Here is a 24,355-nt window from a genome sequence, read left to right on the forward strand (position 1 = left end):
CTCAGACTACATGGGAATGGCAAAAGCACGGATAGGAAAATGAGTTACGACAGCTTCTCTGTGCATGCGCTGAAGCATATCTTAGAATGTGTGCAGAAAATTATAATGACCTAAGTGACTGCCCACGAAGGCATTTCCAACGTTTTTGCTTTCTTGAGGGAAGGCATTTCCAAGTTCCAACTATTAATGAACTATTATAGCAAAGACAACACAAGTGTTTATCAAATGTGGACCTTACAGACAAAGCATATTCTCATGATTAATGCAACCAGGGTAGACAAAAAGGAAACAAAGGCAGTCATGATGATGGCTCAGGTTAGAAAAGTGAAAACAGCAAATTTTAAAGTTGTGATGCTGATAAACTTCAATGGTTCATGCTGAGAAAACGGCAATTTCTATATTAGTTATTCTGCGAACTATATGATCCCAGAATTAACAAACAAAAAGGTTTTGAGTGAATATAGATAACGATTATTCCCTACTTGGCCAGCAATTAGGAACAATCTCAAATATATTTTACCTTTTGTGCAAATAAGCTTTACTTTACCCTTGATTTATCTTGTGATATTGGAAATATCCTATAACTTCTTCCTGGTCACGTCGCCTGCTCCCTGGCAAGGCTCTTTCAACAAATCCTCCTTACAAGAGCACTCAGTCCGCACTAGCTTTACACATGTATTAATTAGCTTCAAGTTGTAGGCTTGTAGCCATGTATCACCCTGGGCATCTCAACCTGAGAACAGTTCGCTTGCAAGACCTGTGTCTCTCATGTGGCAAACAGGTTGCGAGTATCCACAAGCTCGTTTTCCCCCTCCTAGATCATCTTGTAACTGATCGCATTATGGGTTTAATTTGCATCACCTGTCGATATCTCACTGTAATGCCATCCTCAATGGACTGACATAGCTCTTTTGGCAGGGCCTCCTCACCAGCATCTTCAATTGCATCCTTCACCAGCTTGTAAGTGTGCTCCCTTGGCAGATGCCCACTTTCAACCATGTCAATCAAGAACTGCCTCGCCTCGCCAACACGCCTGCTCTCGCACAAGGAGTGGATGACAGGTGTATACGTGCTCGATGAAGCAATCCCGTGGCCCCTTGCAACCATTTCCCTCATCCACTCAACTGCCTTATCCACCTGATTCACCGCACTGTAGTATCTGATGAAGGAATTGTAAGTCACCCGGTTTGGCACGCAACCCTTCTTGAGCATTTCATCGAACACCTCGTGGCCGCGCTCCACGCGGTACGTTTTGCACAATCCATTGATCAAGCAGTTGTAGGTCACGACGTCCGGCTCGAGCCCCTTCTCCCCCATCCTCCGGAACAGCCTCCCCGCCTCGTAAATCCTCCGCCGCGCCGCCTTCCGGCACCCCGTGCCCACCCCGATCCGGCAGTACCAGGAGATGAGCACCGTGTAGGTGTACGAGTCGGGCTTGCAGCGCGCGCCGGGGCGCTCCATCTGGTCGAGCAGGAACCTGGCATCCTTGAACCGCCCGTTCCGGCACAGCGCGTCGATGAGGGTGTTGTAGCACTGCGCGTCGGGGGAGCACCGGAGCTGCCGCATGCGGTGGAACGCGGCGAGCGCGTGGCGCGGGAGCCCTTCCTCTCCGAGCGCGCGGATGACGTCGGTGAGCGCGGGCGTGGAGACGAGCGGGGCGTGCGCGCGGAGGAGGCGGAAGAGCGCCGGGAGCGCGCGGGCGCGGGCGAGCGCGAGCGCCGCGGCGCGGAGCGGGACCTCGGAGAGCGGGATGGGCTCGGAGCGGGCGTGGTCGTGGGCCCAGGAGAGGAACCCGAGGGTGAGGGCGGCGGTGAGGCGGCGGTTGGCGGGGCACGAGGCGGAGGAGGCGGAGGGGAAGGGCCGCTGCGGGCAGAGGCGTCGCGGGGAGCGCGGGAGGAGGAGGCGCGGGATGGCGGCGAGCGCGGCGGCGATGGAGTCCGGGGAGAAGCCGCGGAAGGCCGGGGAGGCGCGGAGCGTGGCGTCGAAGCGGCGGCGCTGCAGGAGCGCGACCAGCAGCTGCGGCACGAGGCGGGACGGGGACGGGGACGGCGGCGACGGCGCAGGGGAGGGGGTGGACATGGGGCAACTGGCTGGGTTGGGGCGTTGGGCCAGGCCTGGAATTCTCCTGGGGTTTGAGCGGGAAGGTTACTGCCAGCTGAATACTACTAGCCGACCTGTACGGATCATCAATCTTTCCCGACAGAGAAGAAGAATTGGCGAGTGTGATGTGGCATTCAACGGAGAGAAATCAAATTTCGAAACAAAAATAAAGAGCTTGGGATTGAATGCCGTATAGCACTTCTGAATGGTTTTAGGTTGGGAAAACTAGGGAATCTAAATTTCGGGATTTATATAATTTGTCGACTGCTCTATAGTTCGTCAGAGTTGGTATCTACATGACGTCATATGGCGGAGATATGTTCACGTAATCAAACTGCTTTTTAATGAAGTTAAAGTGATTTTGCAGGTTCTAGATTCTATATAAGTAAAATAAAAAACAAAGATCAAAGTGGCCTAAAACAGGCCTGGAAACCGTCACGATCCAGCCCAAGCTCCAGCAAAAAACAAATGGGTCAAGCCAAGACTCCCAGGCTATGCACAGGCCCAATCCACACACACACACACGCACGCAAACTCGCAACAAAACTATCACTGCCCGTGCAATCTTCGCCGCTGACAAAGGAAAAACGAAGTTGGCTGCTGCCCTTTATTTTGTGAATCTGAACTAGACTCTATGAGCTTGCCTTGCCACATCGTTACCTCCCCAAGCTTGGCATGCTATCTGTTCTAGTGCCAAGAATTGATACCGTGCCCATCATGTCCGTTTCAAGCAATGCAAGTACCACTGATAAGGAACTGACATAAGTAGCATGGAGTGGCTAGTATCTTCTTATTCAGAAACAGTGAAACCGCTGTTAGATACATTATAGATAGACATTCCTTTCTAAGTGTAAGACTTTTTATGTAATTTAATTTCGAACCTGTATGATTTTGTATTTGCTCTCCTCTTTTAGATTACAACGCCTCCTGCAAATTTCTTCAAAACAAAATTTCTTTCTGAGCATCATTGGACCATGTACAGCTGTTGCTGCTGCCTTCAAAACAAAATTCCTTTCTGAGCATCATTGGACCATGTACAGCTGTTGCTGCTGCTCTCCACAAGTCCACAGACCACAGCTAACCTGATCAGATCCCTGAACAATCTCTCGCCACGCCACCCTCCTTAGTCCTTACCCGTTTCTTTGACTAGCTGCTGCGTGCATGAGCAAGACGTGACAAGAGGCATCGAACACTCTAGGCTCTAGCTGCTGCACTGCTGCAGGTCCAGGGTTTGCATTAATTGCAACATGCATGCGACCATCAGACCATGTAGGCTCTGTTTGACAGGGCTCCACGAACAGCTCCAAGAGCAGCTCTAGCCGGAGCCCTGCCAAACAGAGGTTTTGGAACTAGCTTCACGTCTGAAGTCCCTGCTGGAGCCACCGGCGGCTTACACAGGCAAGGTGAACCTAAGAAAACGAGGCTCCACGCGGCTCCAGCAGCAGACCATCTCTCTCCCTTCCACGATTGCCCCTAAACTTGGCCGAAATAACCACAATTTTGCCACTCCCCCACCCCTCCAAGCCCCAACGGGCAAAAAAAAACCCGCAGACTATCCTCCCGTTCCCCTCCCTGACTCCCAGCGATACAAACGGGAGCCATCTCCGAAGGCTTGGCTTCAGAAAACCGTTGCCCTGAGGCTCGCGTCGCCCCGCACGGCGACTCGAGCGGCGGAAACCCTAGCACCGCCGCCACCTCTCCCCGCCGCCTCCTGCCGTCGTGCCGCTGCCTGAGGGTTCCTCCGGAAACTCGTCAGGCTCCCAATGAAGGCGGCGGCGCGGCCTCTCCCATTCCTCAGGGACTCCACGGCGGGCGCGGCCGCCCCGGTCCCGAGGGACCTCGCGGGCGCCGGTGTCCCCTGCGGCGGCGGCGGAGGCAGGGGGCCTCGGATCCGGCCCGCCCTCGACCGGATCTAGAGGCCGCGCAGAGGGGGCGCCTGTGTGTCGGCGGTGGGTGGAGGTTGGCATCCGGCGGCGGGCGGCTGCAGATGCGGAGGCGCGAGGACTCAAGCGGGGGCGCACGGGACGGCGGCGGCGGCGGCCTGTTTGGGCTGCCGCGCCGGCCGTTGAGCTGTGGGCGGCCCTGGTAGGGGCGTCTTCGGCACTTGCTGCCCTGGGCCACGGTGGCCGGGGGCGATGTCAGCGATGTGCTGCGTGCGGGCACTGGGTGCTGTGGGGTGCTGGGCGGCGTTCCCCTCCCTCCTCGACGACGCTGCAGGTTTGGCACCACCATGGTGGTGGGCCTGGGTGGCTTGTGCTGGGTGCGCCCAGCACTGGGTACGCTTGTGGTGCTATGGTGGCACTCCGGGTTGTGCCGGGCCTCCTCTTCGGCAGGGGCGTTGCGGAGGCGGCATGGAGCGAGTTGCTGTCACATGGTCGTGAGCGTGCTGTAGGCATAGGGCTCAGCCGGGCGAAAGCCTTCACCGATACTCCTGTCGGTGGCGATGGCAGCGGCGTCTTGCAACGTCGTTTTCCCTGTTGGGGGTGCCATCGTGGAGTACCCTATCCGGCTGCACGGGATCCTCGGGGTGAAAACCCTGTCCAGCTTTGGACGAGCGACGACGGCGTCATTGGCGTCGTGCCCTTCTTGGAGGCGTCGTTTCTGAGACCCGTCTCACCCTGTGGCAGTGTTGGTGGTGCTTTGTTTGGTGGTGTTGCTCGTGCGCAGCGGCGGTGGAGGTGCGCTGGATCCATGTTGGCGGCAAGGTGCAGAGGGCCCATGGGTGCTGGAGGCCTTGGGCTGGCGCGCATGGTGCGGTGGTGATCCTAGTGATGGCTTGGCGAAGGTGAGGCTCTCAATGCGGTTTCGGTGGCAAGGATCCTTGGCTAAGCAGTGTTCAGTGTGGCGGGCGGCAAGGTCCCCGTACACTTTAAGGTGGTTGCTTCTGAGGAGTACGAGGCGGTGGTTGTGGAGATGCCCCCACGCATTGAGTGTTAAAGTTAGCTGCACTGGCGCTGCGGCGGGAGTGTTCTACTGAAGCAAGACTGGACCTGGGGGATCGACGGTCGTGTGTGTGCGGCATGAGGATGACAACCCCATGGTGGAGGAGTTCTGGTTGCCGCTCAGGCTAGCAACGGGTTGCGGATTTTGGCGTGGCACAGCATTGGTGACGACGGCGCAGTTCGCGGGTGGCTTCTTTTGGCTCCTCTCCTAGGTTGTGGCGGTGTGGTGTTTTATTGTGTGCGTTGTTTGCGTGTGTTGTTTGTGTGGTGGTGTTCGCTTCAACGCATTATGTACGAATACTTCTTTTTATATGACGTGGCAGTGCTCCTGTCTTTTATTTCAAAAAAAATCCCAGCGATACAAAGGGAAGGCCATGAATCCTCTCCGGCGGCGGCGCGCAGGGAGGACTCCCCGGCCACCGGAATCAGCGGATCCACTCCAGCGGAGGTCGATCCAGGCGACGGCGGCGGCGCAGGTCCCTGTACAGGGCGGAGGCCTCCCAGACCAGTGCTGCCGGCACCGTCGAGCGCTGCGTTGATCCTGGCGATGAGCTCCTGGCCGCAGGACTCGTCACGTACCTTCCAGACGCATTGGAGCCGCCCGGGCCGCTGGTCGTCGTCGGAGAGCAGCAGCCTCCACCCCACCACCTTGAGGAGCAGCCTGCGCGCATCGTCCAGGGAGACAGCCTCCGCGTCGGGCTGCAGCGGGAGGCGAGCCCAGCGAGAGCGCCGACAGGGTCGGGATGAGGATCTGGTGGAGGGTGTCCACGTTGCCCATTGCCTAACCAATATTACTTATTTATTTATCTATTTTATTTCCACATGAATTGAATTAAATCCGTTCTTGTTTCCTTATATGTATAGCACCACATCTCATCAGTTTAAGTAGCTAAGGGCATATTGTACATTTGACCATACCAATCCATTCATGAAAAATAGGATGGAGCTGTTTTGCGAAATGTTTTGCAAAACGGCTCCAGCTCCACCAGAGGAGCCGGAGCTAGAGCTGTTTTTGGAGGAGCCGGAGCCCTGCTAAACAGGCCCGTAGTATATCCATTTAGGCCTTGTTTAGATCCAAAACGCAAAACGCAAAATTTTTGTAAATCGCTTGTATGGTGTACTAAATATATAATCGCATTACACAAATGGACTGTAAATCGCGAGACGAATCTAATGAGCCTAATTATGACATGATTAGACACTAAATTACTACAGTAAACGCTTTGTGATTAGTCTACATTTAATACTTCAAATATTAAAGATTTCCTTCTAAAAACACAAAAATGCAAAATGTAAAGTGATCTAAATACACCCTTAGAGCTAGATTGTAAGAATATTTGAGCTCCTCAGAGTGGAAATCAGGATGGACTGCGACATGGTAACACATAGCATGTGCGCCAAGGTTTCTTCGTTATCTTAGCATGTGTGTGATCTTGTGTGTTGTCATGGGTCGGTTGGTCCCCTTCATTTGAAAAAGACACCTTCCGCCAATGTCTATATACACTTACTAAGTTGGGCGAATGCAGCGTACATAGACCCGACACGTATAGATACATGCGATGCACGAATTTTTATTAACCGAAGATGCACTGCACTTGGTTTACAAAGCAAGGTGTATTTCGATTTTACAAGGTATCTATACATACTTGCATTTCGTGGAATGTTCACATACCTAGCATAGTTACTCCTCGACAATAGCATAACGACCACCGTGAAGCGGCATGGACAAAAGGCAAGGTGACAGGACACGGGGGATCGAGGGAGGAAACATGTCAAAAATCATTTTTGTAAAACGTGTCTATAAACATAGCTTTAATTTAGTTAGCAATGTCATCACACAACTTTGAAGATCAACCCCTGTTTCATTTGCAAGATATGGAATTGATGAACAACCAAGAAAAGAACATCAACGTCTCGTTCATCCTTACTTTAGTTTTTTCTTTGATTGCTAATTCAATATTTAGCAAAGAAAAAAGAATAGATCTTGGAATGAAAATGCTAACATGTTATGTCATCAGTGGCAAAGGGCTTTAAAATTTGACTTAGATTATCTAATAAGAGTCGGGCTCTAAAAGGACCGGACTCTAATAATTTTATATAAATTTGAGCTAAAAATATATAAGGATCAAGTTGAATTGTCAAAAGACCACAAGAGAGCCATAATCCGTTACCACCCACCCTAGGTACATCATGTACTATGGGAGGGAATCGGTTCCTATGGAGTACTGGAGAGTGACTCAGTGCCACTGACCGGCAGACACCACTGCACTGGAGGCCACAGGTCAGTGAGACGAGTCCCTTGCAGTGCAGAGGAGGCTTATCCCTATGGGTGTGTGGGTGGGTAGGTGGGGGGAGGTTATTTAGGTGCACATGGAGACGATTAGTTCTTGCGGCAGCTATTTACCAAGAAAATACTGGCAGGACTGTGAGTTAGGAGCACTAGTTGGTTTGCTGATGGTTGGTCCACCAGCATGTTTGCTTTATTCGGTTTGGTTGCATCCAAAAGCTACAAGAGGATGGCCATTCCATCCTCATCCTGTGAAACGGTGCTGGCTGATCAGACGATCCGGCATATATACAACGGGGCACATATACTTACTCTAGTTACTATGTACGCTAGAGAGGGAGGTGAGAGAGCGCTCCGCTGCTCCCTGGGCGACACGTGCCGGGGAGAGGACGGCCGACGCCGCGCGTGGATTTGTCGCCCGGTCCTGCTGCCGCGCCGGCTGTTTTTCTCAACCTCTGCGTGTGGGGCTGCCTGCTGCCGCACCACCTCTGATGTGCGTGGGCCATGCCGGGCTCTCCTCTCTCCGTCTCCACGGGACATCGCCCCCTTCCCAGTTCCCACTGCGCTGCCTTTTTGTTTTTGTTTTCCTCTCGTGGAGGCGGCGTAGGGTTTGGGGACGGCGAGATGTCGCCGCCCTAGGAGGACAGCGGCGGCGGAGGAGACCCCTGGCGGTGCGTCGGGTTGCGGCTCCTTTTCGTTTTCCTTTTCCTCTCGTGGAAGCGGCGTGGGGTTTGGGGAGGGGTTTGTGGACGGCGAGATATCGCCACCGTAGGAGGACAGCGGCGGCGACGGAGTCCCCCGGCGATGCGTCCGCGTCGGGGGCGCCCGAAGCAGCCGTGCTCTCGGCACACTACCGCCGGGACGCAGGCCCTCGCCTGCATTGCCTCGGTTCTCTTCATCCCATTGGTAAGTTCTAGATCCGCTCGATTGTGCGGGTTCACACACATTTTTTGATGATGCTTGCCCTCCTGTTTCATGGCTTGCTTGTGCAGTTGTGCGCCTTCCTCGGTTCGCCGTCGGCCGTTGCCTTCATCTGATCTCCACACCGCCGCTGTTTCCTCCGTCATTAGCTGGTTCCCCGAGGTCTCCCAAGCGAGCTCCTGCTACTGCTTCCACTACTTTGGTACCCTTCCCTTGCCTGCTGTGCTGCCTGGATTGGGTTGGTCCTGCTGCTTTGCCTGCTCTGTTCTTCGTTTCTTTTATTTTCTGTTCAGTCCCTGTTTGTTCCTGATGATGCGCCTATTATGTCTAGGTGCTTTGCTTCTGGGACGCATTCTCAGCGGTGACTTACTACTTCTTGGCAGGTGTGTGGTCTACACATTTTTACTTTTGGAGTCTGCAGCTTATAGATCTTGGGTTCGTTATAATTGGCTATATGTGCTTATGTGCAATGAGTCTGTCATAAGGTCTGTGCTGCACACATTGTTTAGTTTTGGAGCGTTCAGCTTATAGATCCTTGGTGCTTCAAATTGCTGTGCCTATTGTTTAGTTTCAAGGTATGGGGATTGTGAATCTTTGTTGCACTAGCCTTACTGGTGTGATCCTGAATGAGTTAGAATCATCATTGCCCTCATAGGCAGTGAGTAGTGGTCACTGGTCGCCTCTTTTCAGCCCGCTGGTAGAACGATGGTCCCGTTTCGAAACAAAACATAGTTCACCTTGATGAAAGGTTGGCGTGCTTTGTCCATTCTGGCTTTTGTGCCTCTCACACTACATGTCCCTGTGCTGTAGCTGTTTAGATGGATGTTCCTGGTCCTTCTCGGCGGCGTTGCAGGGAACCTGTCCATTCCAGTGGTAGGAATGTACGCCCTAGGTGTCCCATGACGAACTTGGTTCAGTCACGGCGCCGGCACCGTGAGGAGGTTGCTGCAGCCACTTTGGCTGCTCATGCCGCTTGACCAGCTTGCTTTGGCTCTCCTGAAGATCCTGCGCGATGGGATCATCTATGAGACCAAGCACGCCACCACTACATACTGTAAGTTACTGAGTTTATGCGAAAACAAGTGTTTGGGGGCCTATATTCTACATCAGCACTTACCTAATCATGATCAAATTAACTTTCTTTGCAGGAGGAGGCCCACGTTCCGCCCACTGTATATACCTACCTACTGCTACTACCTCTGCCTTGCAGTCACCAAGACAACAATGGCCTCACCAGCTAATGATGGTTTCTTTTGCATGCTCTAGCACTCAGCACGGCTAAATATGGTATAGCACTTACTTTTGACTGTTGCCTTTATCAGATATCAGACCACAACATGTGCAACAGTATTCTTTTGGGTGTTCCACCGTAAGACACCACTTACAACACTCATCCAAAATATGGTTTAGAGGAAAACTCTGCATCCACTGCACACACAAAGTCCTGCAAACCAGCTCTGAAATCTTGAAAAGGATGGTGCAGCCAGGCAACTCACTCAATTTCTCAGCTGAGGATAACACTGACCAAAAAACTGCTAAACTCTCATTGCTGGTTTGAACTTTGTGTGTGTTTAGTTGACCAAAATAGATATTGCAACTGCACTTTGTGATCTGTGTTGTCTGTAGTAGCACATATTGCATCAACATCGCAGCCGTGCCTGTTGGATGTGCATAGGAATTTCTGAATGAACCTGTGTTGCAAACACCAAACTCTATGCTGCATGTGATCCTTCATATTGAACCTGAATTATATATGCGTGAGTATGTATTTCTTTTGGACTCTAATGGCCAGCCGTGGTGTTGTTTATGTCAGGTGCGGCGATTATGTCATGTGGATTGTGGACACATTTTGTTGATTTTTTTGTGTGCTTTCTGTCCACGCAGTAGCAGTGGTTAGTTAACCTGCTTTAACTACTCATTAGGTCCCCTTAGTGCGCATTTGATTATCTACGAGTTGTTTAGTCTGTGACTAAAGATTCCAAACGCTGATATATATGCAGTTATAAATCACGCCAATCTATAGATGGTACCATAGATAATCTGGTGATAGAAAGCATCATTCTTTATAGTTTTACATAGTGCTAAAACAAATGCTGACATGCACAACCAGATAAACTGGAGTGCCCTTATCAGGCATACAAAAACATTGTTACACATTCTGTTTTAACAAACAAACAACTACAAAAACTCAATACCCCACAACCCACAACAGCCATCTCAGTTCTCATCCATGACCTCGATGGACAGCTCTTCCACTGCAGTAGTGGCGCTCCAAACATTCTCCTCGGCCCAAATAGCAGCTCCATGAGCGAGTAGCCCAATGGATGTCCTCGAAGAACCGCCGACGGCGTCGAGAGTGATCTGTTCGCGTCTTTTGAACCACCTCCAGCTGATCAACTGATCGAACCCAACCAGACTTGAGCAGAAGATTGGTCCTGCGAAGATTTTCATTCTCCTGTCGTAGATCCTCAGCCCAGTACACAAGCATAGCAAGAGCCCAACCCGCAAGTAGCACCTAACGGCTCACAAACATACTCCGATCCAAACAAAATAGAAAACTTCAGCCCACTACCGTGATATCCGGGTGAGCGCGGCGTAGCGTGCTGCTGACCTAGTACAGTCGACTCCTCTAAGAGTCTTCCACTCCACAGCCTTCCCTTCCCCTTCCCCTTCCCCTTCCTTTTTCCTCTTCTGCTTTCCTCCATTTTTCTCAGTGTAGACGCTGCTAGGGAGCGGAGGCGATGGCGCAGCAGAGCAGCTCGAGGGAGCAGGGCGGCCCAGCGTCTCTGGCTATAGAGCTGGCGGAGCTCCGCGCGCTTCGGCTTCCACGGAGCGGCGGCAGCTGTGGGGTCGGTAGGGCTGGGCGGAGGTTGCACGGTGGGCCCGTGACTGCGAGCTGAGCTCCTCGGATACAACACTTTTTTTTGTGACGGAAAAGTGTTTTACAAAACTTTTTACCCAATCTTTTTTGGTTTTCGATGCCAAAGTTTTTTCTTCAAGTTTTTTTTTTCATTTTTTTCTCAAAACTTTCTCTTTCAAAATTTTTGTTATAATTTTTCCCCATTTTTGTCCAAATTTTTTGTTGAAAATTTTCTCCGAAAAATTTTAATCACAAAATGACAAAAAAGTTACTAGAAAAAAAATCGGAAAATCGACCTAAGAGTCTCTCTGCGGTCGATCGTAAATTAGCTTAGACCGCACATATATTCAACTCCATTGGCGCGGCGTGCGTCTTTTAGCTAATAAAGGCCCTGTTTAGTTCCCAAAATTTTTCCTACAATACGCGTCACATTGAATTTTCGGAGACATGAATGAAACATTAAATGTAGTTGACAAAATAACTAATTACACAGTTCTACTGTAAACGACAAGATGAATCTTTTAAGCTTAATTAGTCCATGATTGAATATTAATTGCCAAATAATAACAAAAGTGGTACAGTACTCAAATCCAAAAAAATTCGCGAACTAAACACACCCGAAGTTTAGCGTGCTGCCACATCCTCTCATACACGGCCGGCGTCTCTCTGACTTAGGAGCTTGAAGAGAAGGTAATGGTGGTGCAAGTACATCCTTTTGTACTGGTATACCGTAGCTATAGACAAGCCAATAGTGTTGTGAGTTCTCGCAAAAAAAGAAAAAAAAAAAGAAAAACAAGTGACCTAGGGAGGAACAGTACCAGTGAAACAGTGCAACACGCCATGGAAGGCGCGCGTGCAGGCTCGATGGCCGCCGGTGCCCGGCGCTCCAAGCCTCCGGCCGCTCCGGCGCAGCAGCGCAGCGCCGCCGCAGCCCACGGTGCCGGCCGCCGGCCGCCTCCGCCCTCCGTCCACCGGCCGCCGCCCCACGCCCCCGCCGGCTGCCTCCACCTCCGTCCACCGGTCGAGGCAGGCTGCAGGCGGCCAGGCGCGCGGCCGGCGGGAGGTGCTGCCGCCGAGGGCCGCCCGAGGCGGCCTGCAGCGGTGCACGAGACGGTCGGACGGGGCGACGGCCGACGGGCGGCCAGGCGGCAGGCGCAAAGGCCAGAGGACGAGGCGACGAGCTGCGGCAGGCGCAGGCGGGCGGCTGGCTTGGGCGGCTGGCCAAGCAGCCACCAAACCCCACGCAAACCCTAGGCTGCGCTGGGCTGAAGCCTGAAGCATCCCGCAGCCCAATACTCGGCCCACGAGCCACCAAGTCTCGGTCCAGTACGCGGTTGCCTGTCTTCCTCTCAAATTTCAGCGTCGTCCTCGCTTCCGGCAGGCGCCGCCGCGATTTGCTGCCTTCCCGGCGGCGTGAAGAACTGAGGTCTGAGGATATCCTCTACTGCTCGGCCAAGGGGACCTAGGGCGGCCGCCCGGGCTTGCCCTAGTAGTGGCTCCGCCCCTGCTTGACGGCGCATCGGTAAGTTGACGTTGCGCCGTCTGATTAATTCTTGTATCTCATATTGAGTCAATTAGCAAGAAAGTGGCTGTGCCGTCTGATTTGAACGAGAGATGGTGATATATATCGTAGTCAAATCATCATGTTTTTTTCACAAATTAAGATGCAAAACATGCCAACGTACCTCAACTCCCTCCGTTCCCTCCGTTCCAAATTATAAGTCATTCCAAGAATCGTGGAGAGTCAAACCATCTTAAAGTTTGACCAAAATTACAGAGAGAAACACAAAAATTTATGACATCAAATAGGTATACTATAAAAATATAGCTAACAAAAAATCTAATAATATTTAATTGGTATAATAAATGTTATTATCTTATTATATAAATTTGATCAAATTTGAAAAATTTTGACTCTCCAAAATTTTTGAAATGACTTATAATTTAGAACGGATGGAGTACTAATTAAGCAGAGCAATACAACGAAGAACCCCAGATGATATACACTGAGCTATTACCGTTACTTCTTGTTCACAGTACACCAAACTTCCAAACAAACTGATCAAAAAAAAAATCCTTCCAAACAAAAAGCTCCTCCCCAAACAAACCCCAGGTCGCCTTCAGCAGAAGCGGCCAAAACCTGACTCTATGTAGTTCCCAGAAACCTAAGCTTCTTTTCTCCGGCTTCGCTTTACTGGCGGCCATGCCGATGCTCCGCGCCCATGTGAAACAACGCCGCGCCGGTGCTTCCTAAGAAGCCCTCCTTTGGAGCGTTGGAAAGCCTTGGCGATTCCCATCGACGTAATATGCCTGCTCGCCTTGTGCGTCCCTTTCCTCGGTTTCTTCTATACACGTCGCAACCAATTCCGTCTTGTCCTTTGCATCAAGCAGCTCGCTTCTTCTATATAAAGCCGCCATGGAAAAGCGCAAGGTCCGCATGCAAAATACTCGATCTACACCAGAAAGCGTGCGTGCCGGAAAGCAGTGTGTGGTACGGTAGTACGCTTGCTGCTTTCTGCTAGCTCCGGGGGCGGACTTGGCGGCGATCATGGGGAAGACGGCGGCGGCGGCGGCGGCGGCGGCGATGGCTGGCTCGCCGTTCCCGACGGTGGAGAAGTGCTCGTCCAGCGACCGGGCCGGCGACACGGTCGTGGCGGACCTGGACGGCACGCTGCTGTGCGGCCGGAGCTCGTTCCCGTACTTTGCGCACATGGCGTTCGAGACCGGCGGCGTGCTTCGGCTGCTGCTGCTCATCGCGCTGGCGCCGCTCGCGGGGCTGCTCTACTACTTCGTGTCCGAGCCGGCGGGCATCCAGGTGCTCATCTTCGCGTCCATGGCGGGGGCCAGGGTCGCCAACATCGAGGCCGTGGCGCGCGCCGTGCTGCCCAAGTTCTACTGCGCCGACCTGCACCCGGAGTCGTGGCGCGTCTTCTCGGCGTGCGGCCGCCGGTGCGTGCTCACCGCGAACCCGCGGGTCATGGTCGAGGCGTTCCTCAAGGAGTACATCGGCACGGACGTCGTCGTCGGCACGGAGCTCGTGGTCTGGCGCGGCCGCGCCACGGGGCTGGTCCGCGCCCCCGGCGTGCTCGTCGGCGAGCAGAAGGCGGACGCGCTCCGGAAGGCGTTCGGCGACGTCGCGCCGGAGGTCGGCCTCGGCGACCGGAAGACGGACTACCCGTTCATGAGGCTGTGCAAGGAGGGCTACGTGGTGCCGCCGGCGCCGAAGCTCAAGCCCGTGCCGCGGGAGGACCTGCCGAGGCCGGTGGTGTTCCACGACGGGCGGCTCGTCCAGAAGCCGTCGCCGGCGCTGGCGCTGCTCACCGTGCTCTGGATCCCGATCGGGTTCCTGCTCGCCTGCCTCCGCATCGCGGCCGGCGCGCTCCTGCCGATGCGCATGGTGTACCACGCGTTCCGCGCCCTCGGCGTCCGCGTCACCATCAAGGGCAACCCTCCGCCGCCGGCCAGCCGCGAGACGGGGCAGACCGGCGTGCTCTTCATCTGCTCCCACCGCACCCTCCTCGACCCCATCTTCCTCTCCACCGCCCTGCGGCGCCCGATCACCGCCGTCACCTACTCGGTGCGTGGCGTGGTCATGCATTGCAATGCAACTTCGATGCTAGCTCGCTACAGCGGTACAGCCTACATGGGGGTCATGCAAGTCGCATCGGAGGATACTGACTTCTTCTTCTTCTTCATTCGTCTCAGGTCTCGCGGTTGTCGGAGATCCTGTCACCCATCCGCACGGTGCGGCTAACCCGTGACCGCGCCGCCGACGCCGCCATGATCCGGCGGCTGCTGACCGAGGGCGACCTGGTGATCTGCCCCGAGGGCACGACGTGCCGCGAGCCGTTCCTGCTCCGGTTCTCGGCGCTGTTCGCGGAGCTGACGGACGAGATCGTGCCGGTGGCGATGGAGAACCAGATGAGCATGTTCCACGGGACGACGGCGCGCGGGTGGAAGGGGCTGGACCCCTTCTACTTCTTCATGAACCCGAGCCCCGGGTACGTGGTCACCTTCCTCAACAAGCTCCCCGCCGAGCTCACCTGCAGCGGCGGCAGGAGCAGCCACGAGGTGGCCAACTACATCCAGCGGCTCATCGCGTCCACGCTGTCCTACGAGTGCACCAGCTTCACCCGCAAGGACAAGTACAAGGCGCTCGCCGGCAACGACGGAACCGTCGTGTCCAAGCCCAACATCGACAAGAACAAAGTCATGGGCTGCTAGATTAGCGAATCGTTCATTATGGCTAACGGGCCTCTTCTCTCTGATTAATATAAGCCCAATAAGCGCGCTTTCCGTGCTTCATGTTTTTGGCACGCGGATACGTCCGTATGTAATTGTTTGTTTTTATTGTCCAGAAAAGAAAAAAAACGTATACATTGTTTTTGGACTCATGTACTTCGGAATTTGTCCTGTGGCTATTAGCTGGTGCATCATCAAACTTCGGGTAAAAATGTTTTAAAGTTTGAACATCATTAGATTAAATTAAGTTCTTCAAAGGTTGTGTACCGAGCGTAGCTCAGCTGGTAAGATTCCTTGTAACCTACCCACTAGGGTTTGAGTTCTCGACTCGGCGCTGTAGTAGACGACATGCCTGTCGGTGGCAATGTGTTTGTACTGTGTTTCGTAAAAAAAAACTCTTCAAAGGTTATTCCTTACTTATGGATGAAAACTCAATCCATAAGCTTTTTCATGCTTTTGTTAATTACTACCTCCGTCCCAGAATATAGCTATTTTAGATTTTTTCCAAGTCAAATCTATTAAACTTTGACTATAGATGTTCACAAAGTACAAATGATATGAGTTTATTCATAATGAAACCAATGATTGCTTTTGAAGATATTATTGGTTAAAGATGAAAATTTTGGTTTTGACTAAGTCTAAAAATTGTTATATTTTGGAACGAAGGTGGTAGTATTTTATATTCATAGGAGTACACACTAATTTATACCCAAGTTCTTCTTATTAGGAGAACACTAGCATAGTACCAGTGTGTTGCTATGGCTAATATAATAGATCTAAATAATTACCAACTTTGTGTTCGTTCACTCCGTGTACAGGCTGTGTTGTAATCATACGAGGTAGTGATTGTCCGGGATCTGACTGGGATTTCGATTGATTCGTCTGGATTCTAATTATGATTTCCGACTGATTTGTCCGGGTTCCAATTAGGATTTTGATTTATAAGACTAGTCGGACTCGCATACGGGATAGACTAAGACTCGCTTGTCAATAACAAACCAAAATTTGAGGTGGAAACCTTACTCGCTTTAATAATTGGTATATAGATATGGTAAGGTGCTTTAAGTAAGGCACTTTGGTGTTTATTTTGGACGTCTCCTGTGTTACAAAAGCTTGCAATCATATATTAATCCAATGAAGATAAAAGAACATAATAAGTGACTTTTTTTTTCTCACATAGACTAAATCATCATTCTTCTTATAGAGAATTGATCTGTTAGAACTACTGCCGTACTATAGTGTAACAGAGGGCTCAAGAGCACTCTTTAAAAATAAGTCTGCCAAAACAACTAAACTTTTTGAACTTACTCCAACCACCAACCCTCCAGTTCGGTAATTATGTTTTGACATCTTGAAAATAAATGACTTGATTACGTGTATAAGGAAACCACCCATCAACACACATTTCATGGACATCATATTTTATTTTAACCTCAAAATGCATCGGGGAATTCTAATTCGCGCGCGCTAGGACGGTTCCTGGCAATTGATCCGACAGCCCTTCCACTGTCCGAACCCCACCTTTGTTCCCCATTTTTTTACTTCCCTTTAAGACAGGCAATCAATATGGAGCATGCTTTCCTCCCCTCTGTACACTGGCCCCTTGCGCAGCAGCACAGACGAGTCCTCCCAGTCCCACGCACACTCCACAGATCACTACATGGACAACCGTAGTCGTCATTCTCTTTCATCATTCAATATAAAAAACTATATATAACACAAACTTATATAAATTAAACCATATACAAAATATATATGAATGAAATTATTATAACAAGTTATACTACAAAAATTATACACAAACTTAGATACAATATATCTATATAACAACATAATTTATATTCATAAGTTGTGCATAAAAAGCAAAATATACATAATATATTGAATAAAATTATTATAACAAGTTATACTACAAAAATTATACACAAACTTAGATACAATATATCTATGTATCAACATAATTTATATTCATAAGTTGTGCATAAAAAGCAAAACATTATGTCCATAAAATATGTGACATAATTTATACGATAATAAAATTTAGATTGATAAATTGTGCATAAATGTTTGGATAAGAGATATGATAAAATGTTACTGTACAAGCAAAAATATTAAGATAGAAAAGTTTTGAATAAAAAATGTTAAAAGAAATGCTGCTGGCCGGTAATCCGCTTGCACCCACGTACAGGATGCCTGAGGAGCGACGCGAGCTCGCGGTTGCCGCAGAGACACAGCATGGTAGTGTTGTTACATGGACATGGAAAAAGGGAATGAAAAAATATAAATAGTCGGCGGGACTCAGGAGCGCGATCTGGCCGGTCGGAAATCGAGCGCTCGTACGCTCCCTAGCGCTCGCTTGTGGAATTAGAATCGCCAAATGCATCAAGGCACATTCCATTTCTAATGTGGATTGCATATTTTGAAAGTTTAGAATGTAATATTTAGGTTTACACAATGTATAGAGCTACTGGTTGTTCAGTCAAAGTTGCCCGGCAAAGTGTACGCACAAATGTTGCACAAATGTTACCTGTGAGTATCTAAATGCTTATTAGCTGTTATGTGACTATGTCAAGTCACTAGAGTGGTTCTGAAATTTTTGTGAATTGGGTGTGGTAACAATCTTGACAGCTTCAAGTAATCTTTTGATATGTTGACGTAAGGTCTTTCCTATCATAAAGGATTTAAGTATTGTAAGTCTTTAGTTTATAACCATTTTTTGAAGAACAGTTGTTGTCAGTATTCTATTTTCTGATTATGCTTTTCTTATGTTCTAACCTTTGCTCATATGATTGACCAAGTTTTCCATGCTAATTAATCTAAAATATTGCTGATGCTTTTATATTTTCTGCGTAAGCTATATTTACAAACACTGGATCCTGGATGATCAACTTGAAAGCAATCATCCAGAATGCAGGGTAGATAAACAAAGGGCATGTGGGCATCAAGCAATGTGCACACATGAGGAAAAATAAAGGCATTCGCGCACAGCTGACTGATCATAAAACAAAGGGTACTAACAACCCAAAAACCTCCAAAATGTTGTCTGAGAGTTAGGTGATATTCATCGACATAGTTGTACTATGCAGCAGCAATAGGAAAGAACTATTGTTACAATTAAGGGTGAGCTCGGCTTCGTGTTGTATAATCATGGGTTTTAATTTCGTGCCAGACACGCAGTGGGCGCCAAACTGTTGGGGAGATAAATCCGCCAAGCAGCAGAGAGAGGGAGAAGGCACCGAAGGTGCACCAAATCAGAGCAGGTGAGCACAACTCAAGAGAGTGAAATGCTTATGAGGGAAGAGAGAGTCCCCTTGACCCCTAGGGTCATTTATATATATAAGAGGGGAGGGGGTGGCAATTTTCTCCCAGCCCCCTTGTGAGTTCTAGATTTACAAATATGCCCTTGGACCGCCACAGGCAGCATTCCATACTATTCTATCCAAAATATCCAACTCTAGAACATTCTCACACTTATCCTAAGCTCCCTTTCCCTTATTAGTTACCAGCCCACCGCTATTCCAAAACCGTACATGAAACCTTAGCTTCATATGGCCCTTCTATGATCAGAAAGAAGGAAAGGATTGTTTCATTTCGGTATTATCCCGTGGGCGTAAATTAGGTAAGGTAAAATGGATTGGAAAGCCCTAAATTAGACCAAAGTAATTCCGTCATATCTAGATATTTCTTACCATACATAAATATCTAGGTTCTAGACCCTTCTTTACTTTGGTATGAAGAAACAATTATTCCAGATTCTTCCTTGGCAAATATCTTATCTTTATGCTTTCAAAAATATTCTAGAATGTTCCACAAGTATGTATTGTCATAATTCAACAGGGAACAATCCCAAGGCATCATAAATTGACATCCAATGATCCAAGTAATCTGGATAGCAATAGAACCATACATCATCAAGCTGTTAGTTGCCTTAAAACCCTACCGACGTCAAGTCTGAATTGATGGGAATCTTGCCTATTAGTATATTTAACTCTGCAATGCAAGTCGATGATGCCATCGCACATATCCAAGATCAGCAAGTTGCCTAGCTAATACACAAGCCCAGATATCTCTCAACTGGTAGGCAATGGTTTTGATGACTTTCTCTTTTTATGAGGCAATACTAATAGTATCTTTTTCCTGCGACCTGAAAAAAAAAGACAAACATAATGGAGCACCCATGCACCCACCTGTCGCGCGCGGGTGACATGCATATGCATATATAGAAGTGCCTTGCCTACATCCTGGAATTGGGCCACTGTTGTTGATGGAGTGCATACTGTGTTTCTATCGGATCGGGTCAGCTAGTCAGGCCCACGCCGGTGAGCTTTCACTGGAGTAGTACACATGCATATGTTGAATTACACACATGCTTCTAAACTCCATGCATGGCAACCATACACTTTTTTTTATGCTAAGAGCAACCATATAGGAGTATATGTAGTATTAATTATTGCCTGAATTGAAGTGAGATCGATGGAGGTCGATCGAGGCATCGTCGTTGGCACAAATGATCGGGCTTGAGTTGTCGCCATCATCAGCGCCATTCTGTTTGATCTTCTTGCATTGGAGCAGAACCAAGCTGGAGTTACGTACGTACCGGCGTGGTTATCTATCAAATCGAATGTGTGCATGAATTAGGCATTAGCTAGCTAGCAGCAATAAGAAGGAAACGAGCCCAGATATATCCGGTGTTGTCCCAAAGGAATATAATATAATATAATGTTGCACGGAACGGACAAAAAATTTAAAAATATCACTCGTTTTGTTGTCATTGGAGCAACCATCCATATTTATTGGTAGCTTCTCCGCCTTTCGCTCCACTACCATCTGTGTCCTGAGCTGGCTCTGCCTCGTGGCTCCTCACCTAGCTCATCAGTGTCTATCTCGTATTCTCGTGTACAATGCGCTCTATCGAGAGCTGAGTCTGAAACCGAGAGCGACCAGTGGTGGAGACGCAGCTATGGTCCCTTTCGCGCCAACTATGCGTTACCATCCTTGATCGACGGAGCGAGCATCAAGGAAAAAAATAATATCGCGGCGACGAAACATGTTTACCTTCTAAAAAATGATCCACAGAATTGCTACTCATACATACTAGTATTGGCTAGAGGCCTGAATAAAATAATAATAAACGATAATAAGTCAGTAGTATTATTGAGCGCTTGGGACGGAGCAGTGTATTAGCCTAAATGCTAATTGCTAAGCAGTCCGTCACCTACCATTTAGTTTTTTATTTGGACTAAACGTCCATTCAAACAATTATTAAATAGGATAAATGGCTGATTAAACATACCAGCCTATCAACCCGTGCTCCCGCACGGGCTAACTAAAATTAATATAAAAATGATGTCAATAATTATAATTACATATCTCATGCTCTTTTTCATCAATTAAATATTCTAACACATACTCTAAAATATATATTTATCATTATTTAGTTACAATATATTTTATTTTGCAACTCATCTCCACATATATTCGATATATATATTTAGTTGAACTATTTATTTGTGAATTGGTAGTCTTATCTCTTCCATCATATATAAATACATGGTGACACATCGTGGGTAGTATTTTTATATAAATAATAATATTAGTAATGATAGAAATTGTAATATTATATAAACAATAATATTAGTAATGGTGACTCCTAAATTCAGATTTAGGAGTAATTTAACTTCTAATAATGATATAATTGAATTATTTATATGTAAATTTAGAGGGTTATTTGTATTATAATGACATAAGTGGGTAATTTACACGAAGATTAGGGGGTTACTTTAGATTTTTATAATGGCATAGGTGGGTAATTTAGATACATGTTTAGGGGATTATTTTAGTCTATTTTTATAATGACCGAGGTGGGTAATTTATAAAGAAAGATAACAGATCCAATGACTATTATAATTAGAGTTGTTAGATTGATGGCTAGATGTTTCTGATTTTTATGAGAATTTATAAGATTTCTCTATTTTTAGAGTGTCCACCTAGGATCCTAGGTGGCTTCATGTGGAGCCTTCAAAGAAGCCTCCAATTAGTAATAGTAAGATAAGATTCACATTCGCACTACAATTTTTGCCCCACAACGCCACAATCATATGAACTCATTCAATTATTGCCTTGTTATCATGCGTATCCTAGCTACCAAATAGCTCATCTAGTTCTTGCCTTTCTATCAAAGCATGATTCTGCGTACGGAGACGGCCAGACGGGTGAGCAAACAGAGGCACGTCCGTGAATGGGGTAACCCATCCAACTAGTATGGCATCCAGCCGCGGCGTCGATGGCGTGTCTGGGCACTCTCGGCGTCGGCGAGGCCTCACCGGCATCTGCACTGGCGAGGTCGTCGCTCAATTGGAACGAGATCGCGCTACAAGCCCCTGGAGGCGCGCGTCGTCGTCTCAGTGGCACCAAGACCGGCGAGCCACCACGACGTCGTCGTTTGCACGCTGCGAGGTGGCTCGCGGAGCAGAGGACGCCGCCCAGCGGCAGCGGCAGCGGCAGCGCAGGGGTGGACGGTATTTCATGTGCCGTCCACCTATTGGACCCCGGCGTCCGTCCGATCCGCGACGGGCGGCCCGGATTGGACCAGATCATCAACTGACATGGCTGTTTCCTGGTTTCGGGAGCCGCGGGATGGCTCAGCGGGCGAAGCTCCATGGTGGCCGCGCTGCTCGAGGTCGCCGCTGCTTTCGCCTCCAAGCTAGCCGTGGTGGTGAGCGGTGACGCTGCTGGACGCCGAGCATCTGCAGGACCTCGATTGCGACATCGAGCAGCTTTAGCAACGCCCCTGCCATTCCGGTACTTTGTGCTTGGACCAAAATCTTTGAAATTAGCCAAACACAATTGCATCTATTCAAGGTCTAATTTTCCTAGGGTGTCGATTTCTTGTCCAGATATCTCAACACCCCTGCAGCAACTGCAAGTCTTGGAGATGAGTAGAGTCGTGTGCATCCTGCATCCCTGCATCATGAAAATTTGTATCTGTTAGGTTGGCGGCCGGCTTGACCGCAATTGATGGCAAAAGGCCAAGGTTACCCTGTGTTGTGTCTTCCATTGAGTTCAAAGGGACATTCGACAAAACAATGCGCGGTGGCCGGACGCCGTCGCGGCGGCGCAGTTTGAAGCCCGCACGCGGCCACGCGGGCGCACGGACGGCGAGGTGCAGAAGGGCGTGCTGGTTGAGCTAATCGCCCAGGTCGACGGGTTCATCGATGGCATGAAATCAAAGATGGCCGCCGCCGCCGCCTGATCGCCACGGTGTGCTTCCAGGACGGCATCCGAGCGGCGCGCGGACGCGTGGAGATGAACGTTCACGGCGAGACACGGGAGGAATGAGGAATCTACTGCTCGGCGGCGTGCGCGAGGGGACGGGACGGCTGTGCCGGCATGCCAGGCGCCACCGCCCTGCACACGGTGTGGAAGCGAACGAAGTCACCGGCGGCGCCGCGCTCGTGCCGGTGCCAGAGTGGTGCTCGCGGATGCTTGCAGCCTCTTCCGCTGCCACGCCGTGTCCTCCCTCGTCGCCGAAGCCGGATGCAGCGATTCGGCGCCGGCACGGGCACCGACTGCGGTGAGCTATGTGCTGCGTTTCGTCGAAGGGGACGCGCGACGGTATGCGTGAGGAAAGCGGAGAGGGCCTCGCTCCCTATCCGCGGCAATCTCGGCCGCACATGCCCAATCCAACGTTCAGGAGAGGTCGAAGGGTGGACGGTGTTTCATTCGCCGTCCTCCCCTGGACGGTAGACGAACTACCGTCCACCCCTGGGGTTCGATCCGGCCGCCCCGCCACGCCGTCCAGGTGTCTGCCGCCCGTTTTCCTAGCTTGCGACGTGTTCCATCTTCCTAGTTTGAAGGTACGGTCGTCAATTGCCTTCACCGTATTGGACGCCGACGGCGCACGCAGTTCGATGGACGGCTGCTCTGCCCCTGGGCGTGTGTGCTGGTGGGCGCGCGTTCGACCGCCGGGCGGCGGGGGTGCCCTGCGGGCGTGGTGGCTGGACGGAGCGTGTGCGCCGGCGTGGACCACGAGAGATCGGTGGCACAGCACATGGCAGCGAGGACTTTGGGAACGGTACGGCCGCAGCTGCACTGTCTGTTGCCAACCTGGAGCACGGCAGGAGCGTTGCCTGACGAGGAAGGAACAAGCTAGCTCGGTGCCGCGTCCGTGACGTGCTCGATTGCTTCCGCGTCTCCGGAGTCTGGAGGAGCCCAGGCCGCGGACGACGGCGACGCATGTACGAGCGGGAGCATCATGGCGGCGCGGCGCTCAACCTACTCTCGATCGCAGTTCGTGCAAGCTGCGGCTGTGCATGTTCACGACGAGGGACGGGAGGAAGCTACTACTCTCGGCGCGCGGCCGCGCTTGGCGCCATGGCCTGCACACGGCGTGGAAGCGAACAGAGTCGCCGGCGCCGTGCAGGTGCCGGTGTCGGCGTGCTGCTCACGGATGGTGTCAGCCGCGTTCCGCCGCCGTGCACGGGTGCCAACAGCGAGCTACGTGCCGCGCTGGAGCTGCTGGCCCAGGTGGACGGGCAATGGCAATGCAAGAGCAAGAAATAGATTTCGAGGTTCCTGTTCATGAAAGCGGAGACTACAGAGGGTCGCTGACCATCTGCGGCAATCACGACCGCACAAACCTGATCCAACATTCGAAAACGTCTAGGGTGGAAGATATTTCATTTACCGTCCATGATGAGGTACCGCCCACCCCTAGGTCCGACCGGGACGGTGCCGCCAACGCGGCCGGATCACCGAGGCGTCTTCACCGCCCACCCTACTGGGTTCAGAGTAGTTCGTCACGTGCTCCAGCTTCCCAGGGACACGGTTCGGTCATCAACTGCCTCCATGCATCGATCGACGCGGTGGACGCCGGCGGCGCGCGCGTCTCGACGGACGGCTGCACTGGGCGTGTCCGCGTGTGTACTGATGAACTCGTTCGACCGCCGGAATCGCACGCCGTCGCCCAGCCGCGCAAGCCGCCAGGACGCGTCTGCGTACTAG

The 24,355-nt window shown here is 50.6% G+C and overlaps 2 protein-coding genes and 1 long non-coding RNA gene across 3 annotated transcripts; 2 read left to right on the plus strand and 1 right to left on the minus strand.

The window, feature by feature from the left end:
• Nucleotides 1-375: 375 nt before the first annotated feature.
• LOC120693110 (pentatricopeptide repeat-containing protein At1g77405-like) lies at nucleotides 376-2,121 on the minus strand. Its single transcript, XM_039976513.1, has one exon. It carries the CDS (start codon nucleotides 2,077-2,079, stop codon nucleotides 820-822), a length of 1,260 nt encoding a protein of 419 aa, XP_039832447.1. The 5' UTR covers nucleotides 2,080-2,121; the 3' UTR covers nucleotides 376-819.
• Nucleotides 2,122-8,631: 6,510 nt separating this feature from the next.
• LOC120687326 lies at nucleotides 8,632-10,057 on the plus strand. The gene is made up of 2 exons (XR_005680696.1): nucleotides 8,632-9,304; nucleotides 9,399-10,057. It is a non-coding gene; the product is annotated as an uncharacterized LOC120687326 (long non-coding RNA).
• A 3,652-nt stretch (nucleotides 10,058-13,709) lies between these two features.
• On the plus strand, nucleotides 13,710-15,334 carry LOC120688231 (glycerol-3-phosphate acyltransferase RAM2-like). Its single transcript, XM_039970455.1, has 2 exons — nucleotides 13,710-14,687; nucleotides 14,816-15,334. Exons 1-2 carry the CDS (start codon nucleotides 13,821-13,823, stop codon nucleotides 15,332-15,334), a joined length of 1,386 nt encoding a protein of 461 aa, XP_039826389.1. The 5' UTR covers nucleotides 13,710-13,820.
• Nucleotides 15,335-24,355: the final 9,021 nt, after the last annotated feature.

This window comes from Panicum virgatum, chromosome 9N (assembly GCF_016808335.1).
Source record: "Panicum virgatum strain AP13 chromosome 9N, P.virgatum_v5, whole genome shotgun sequence".
NCBI lineage: Eukaryota > Viridiplantae > Streptophyta > Magnoliopsida > Poales > Poaceae > Panicum > Panicum virgatum.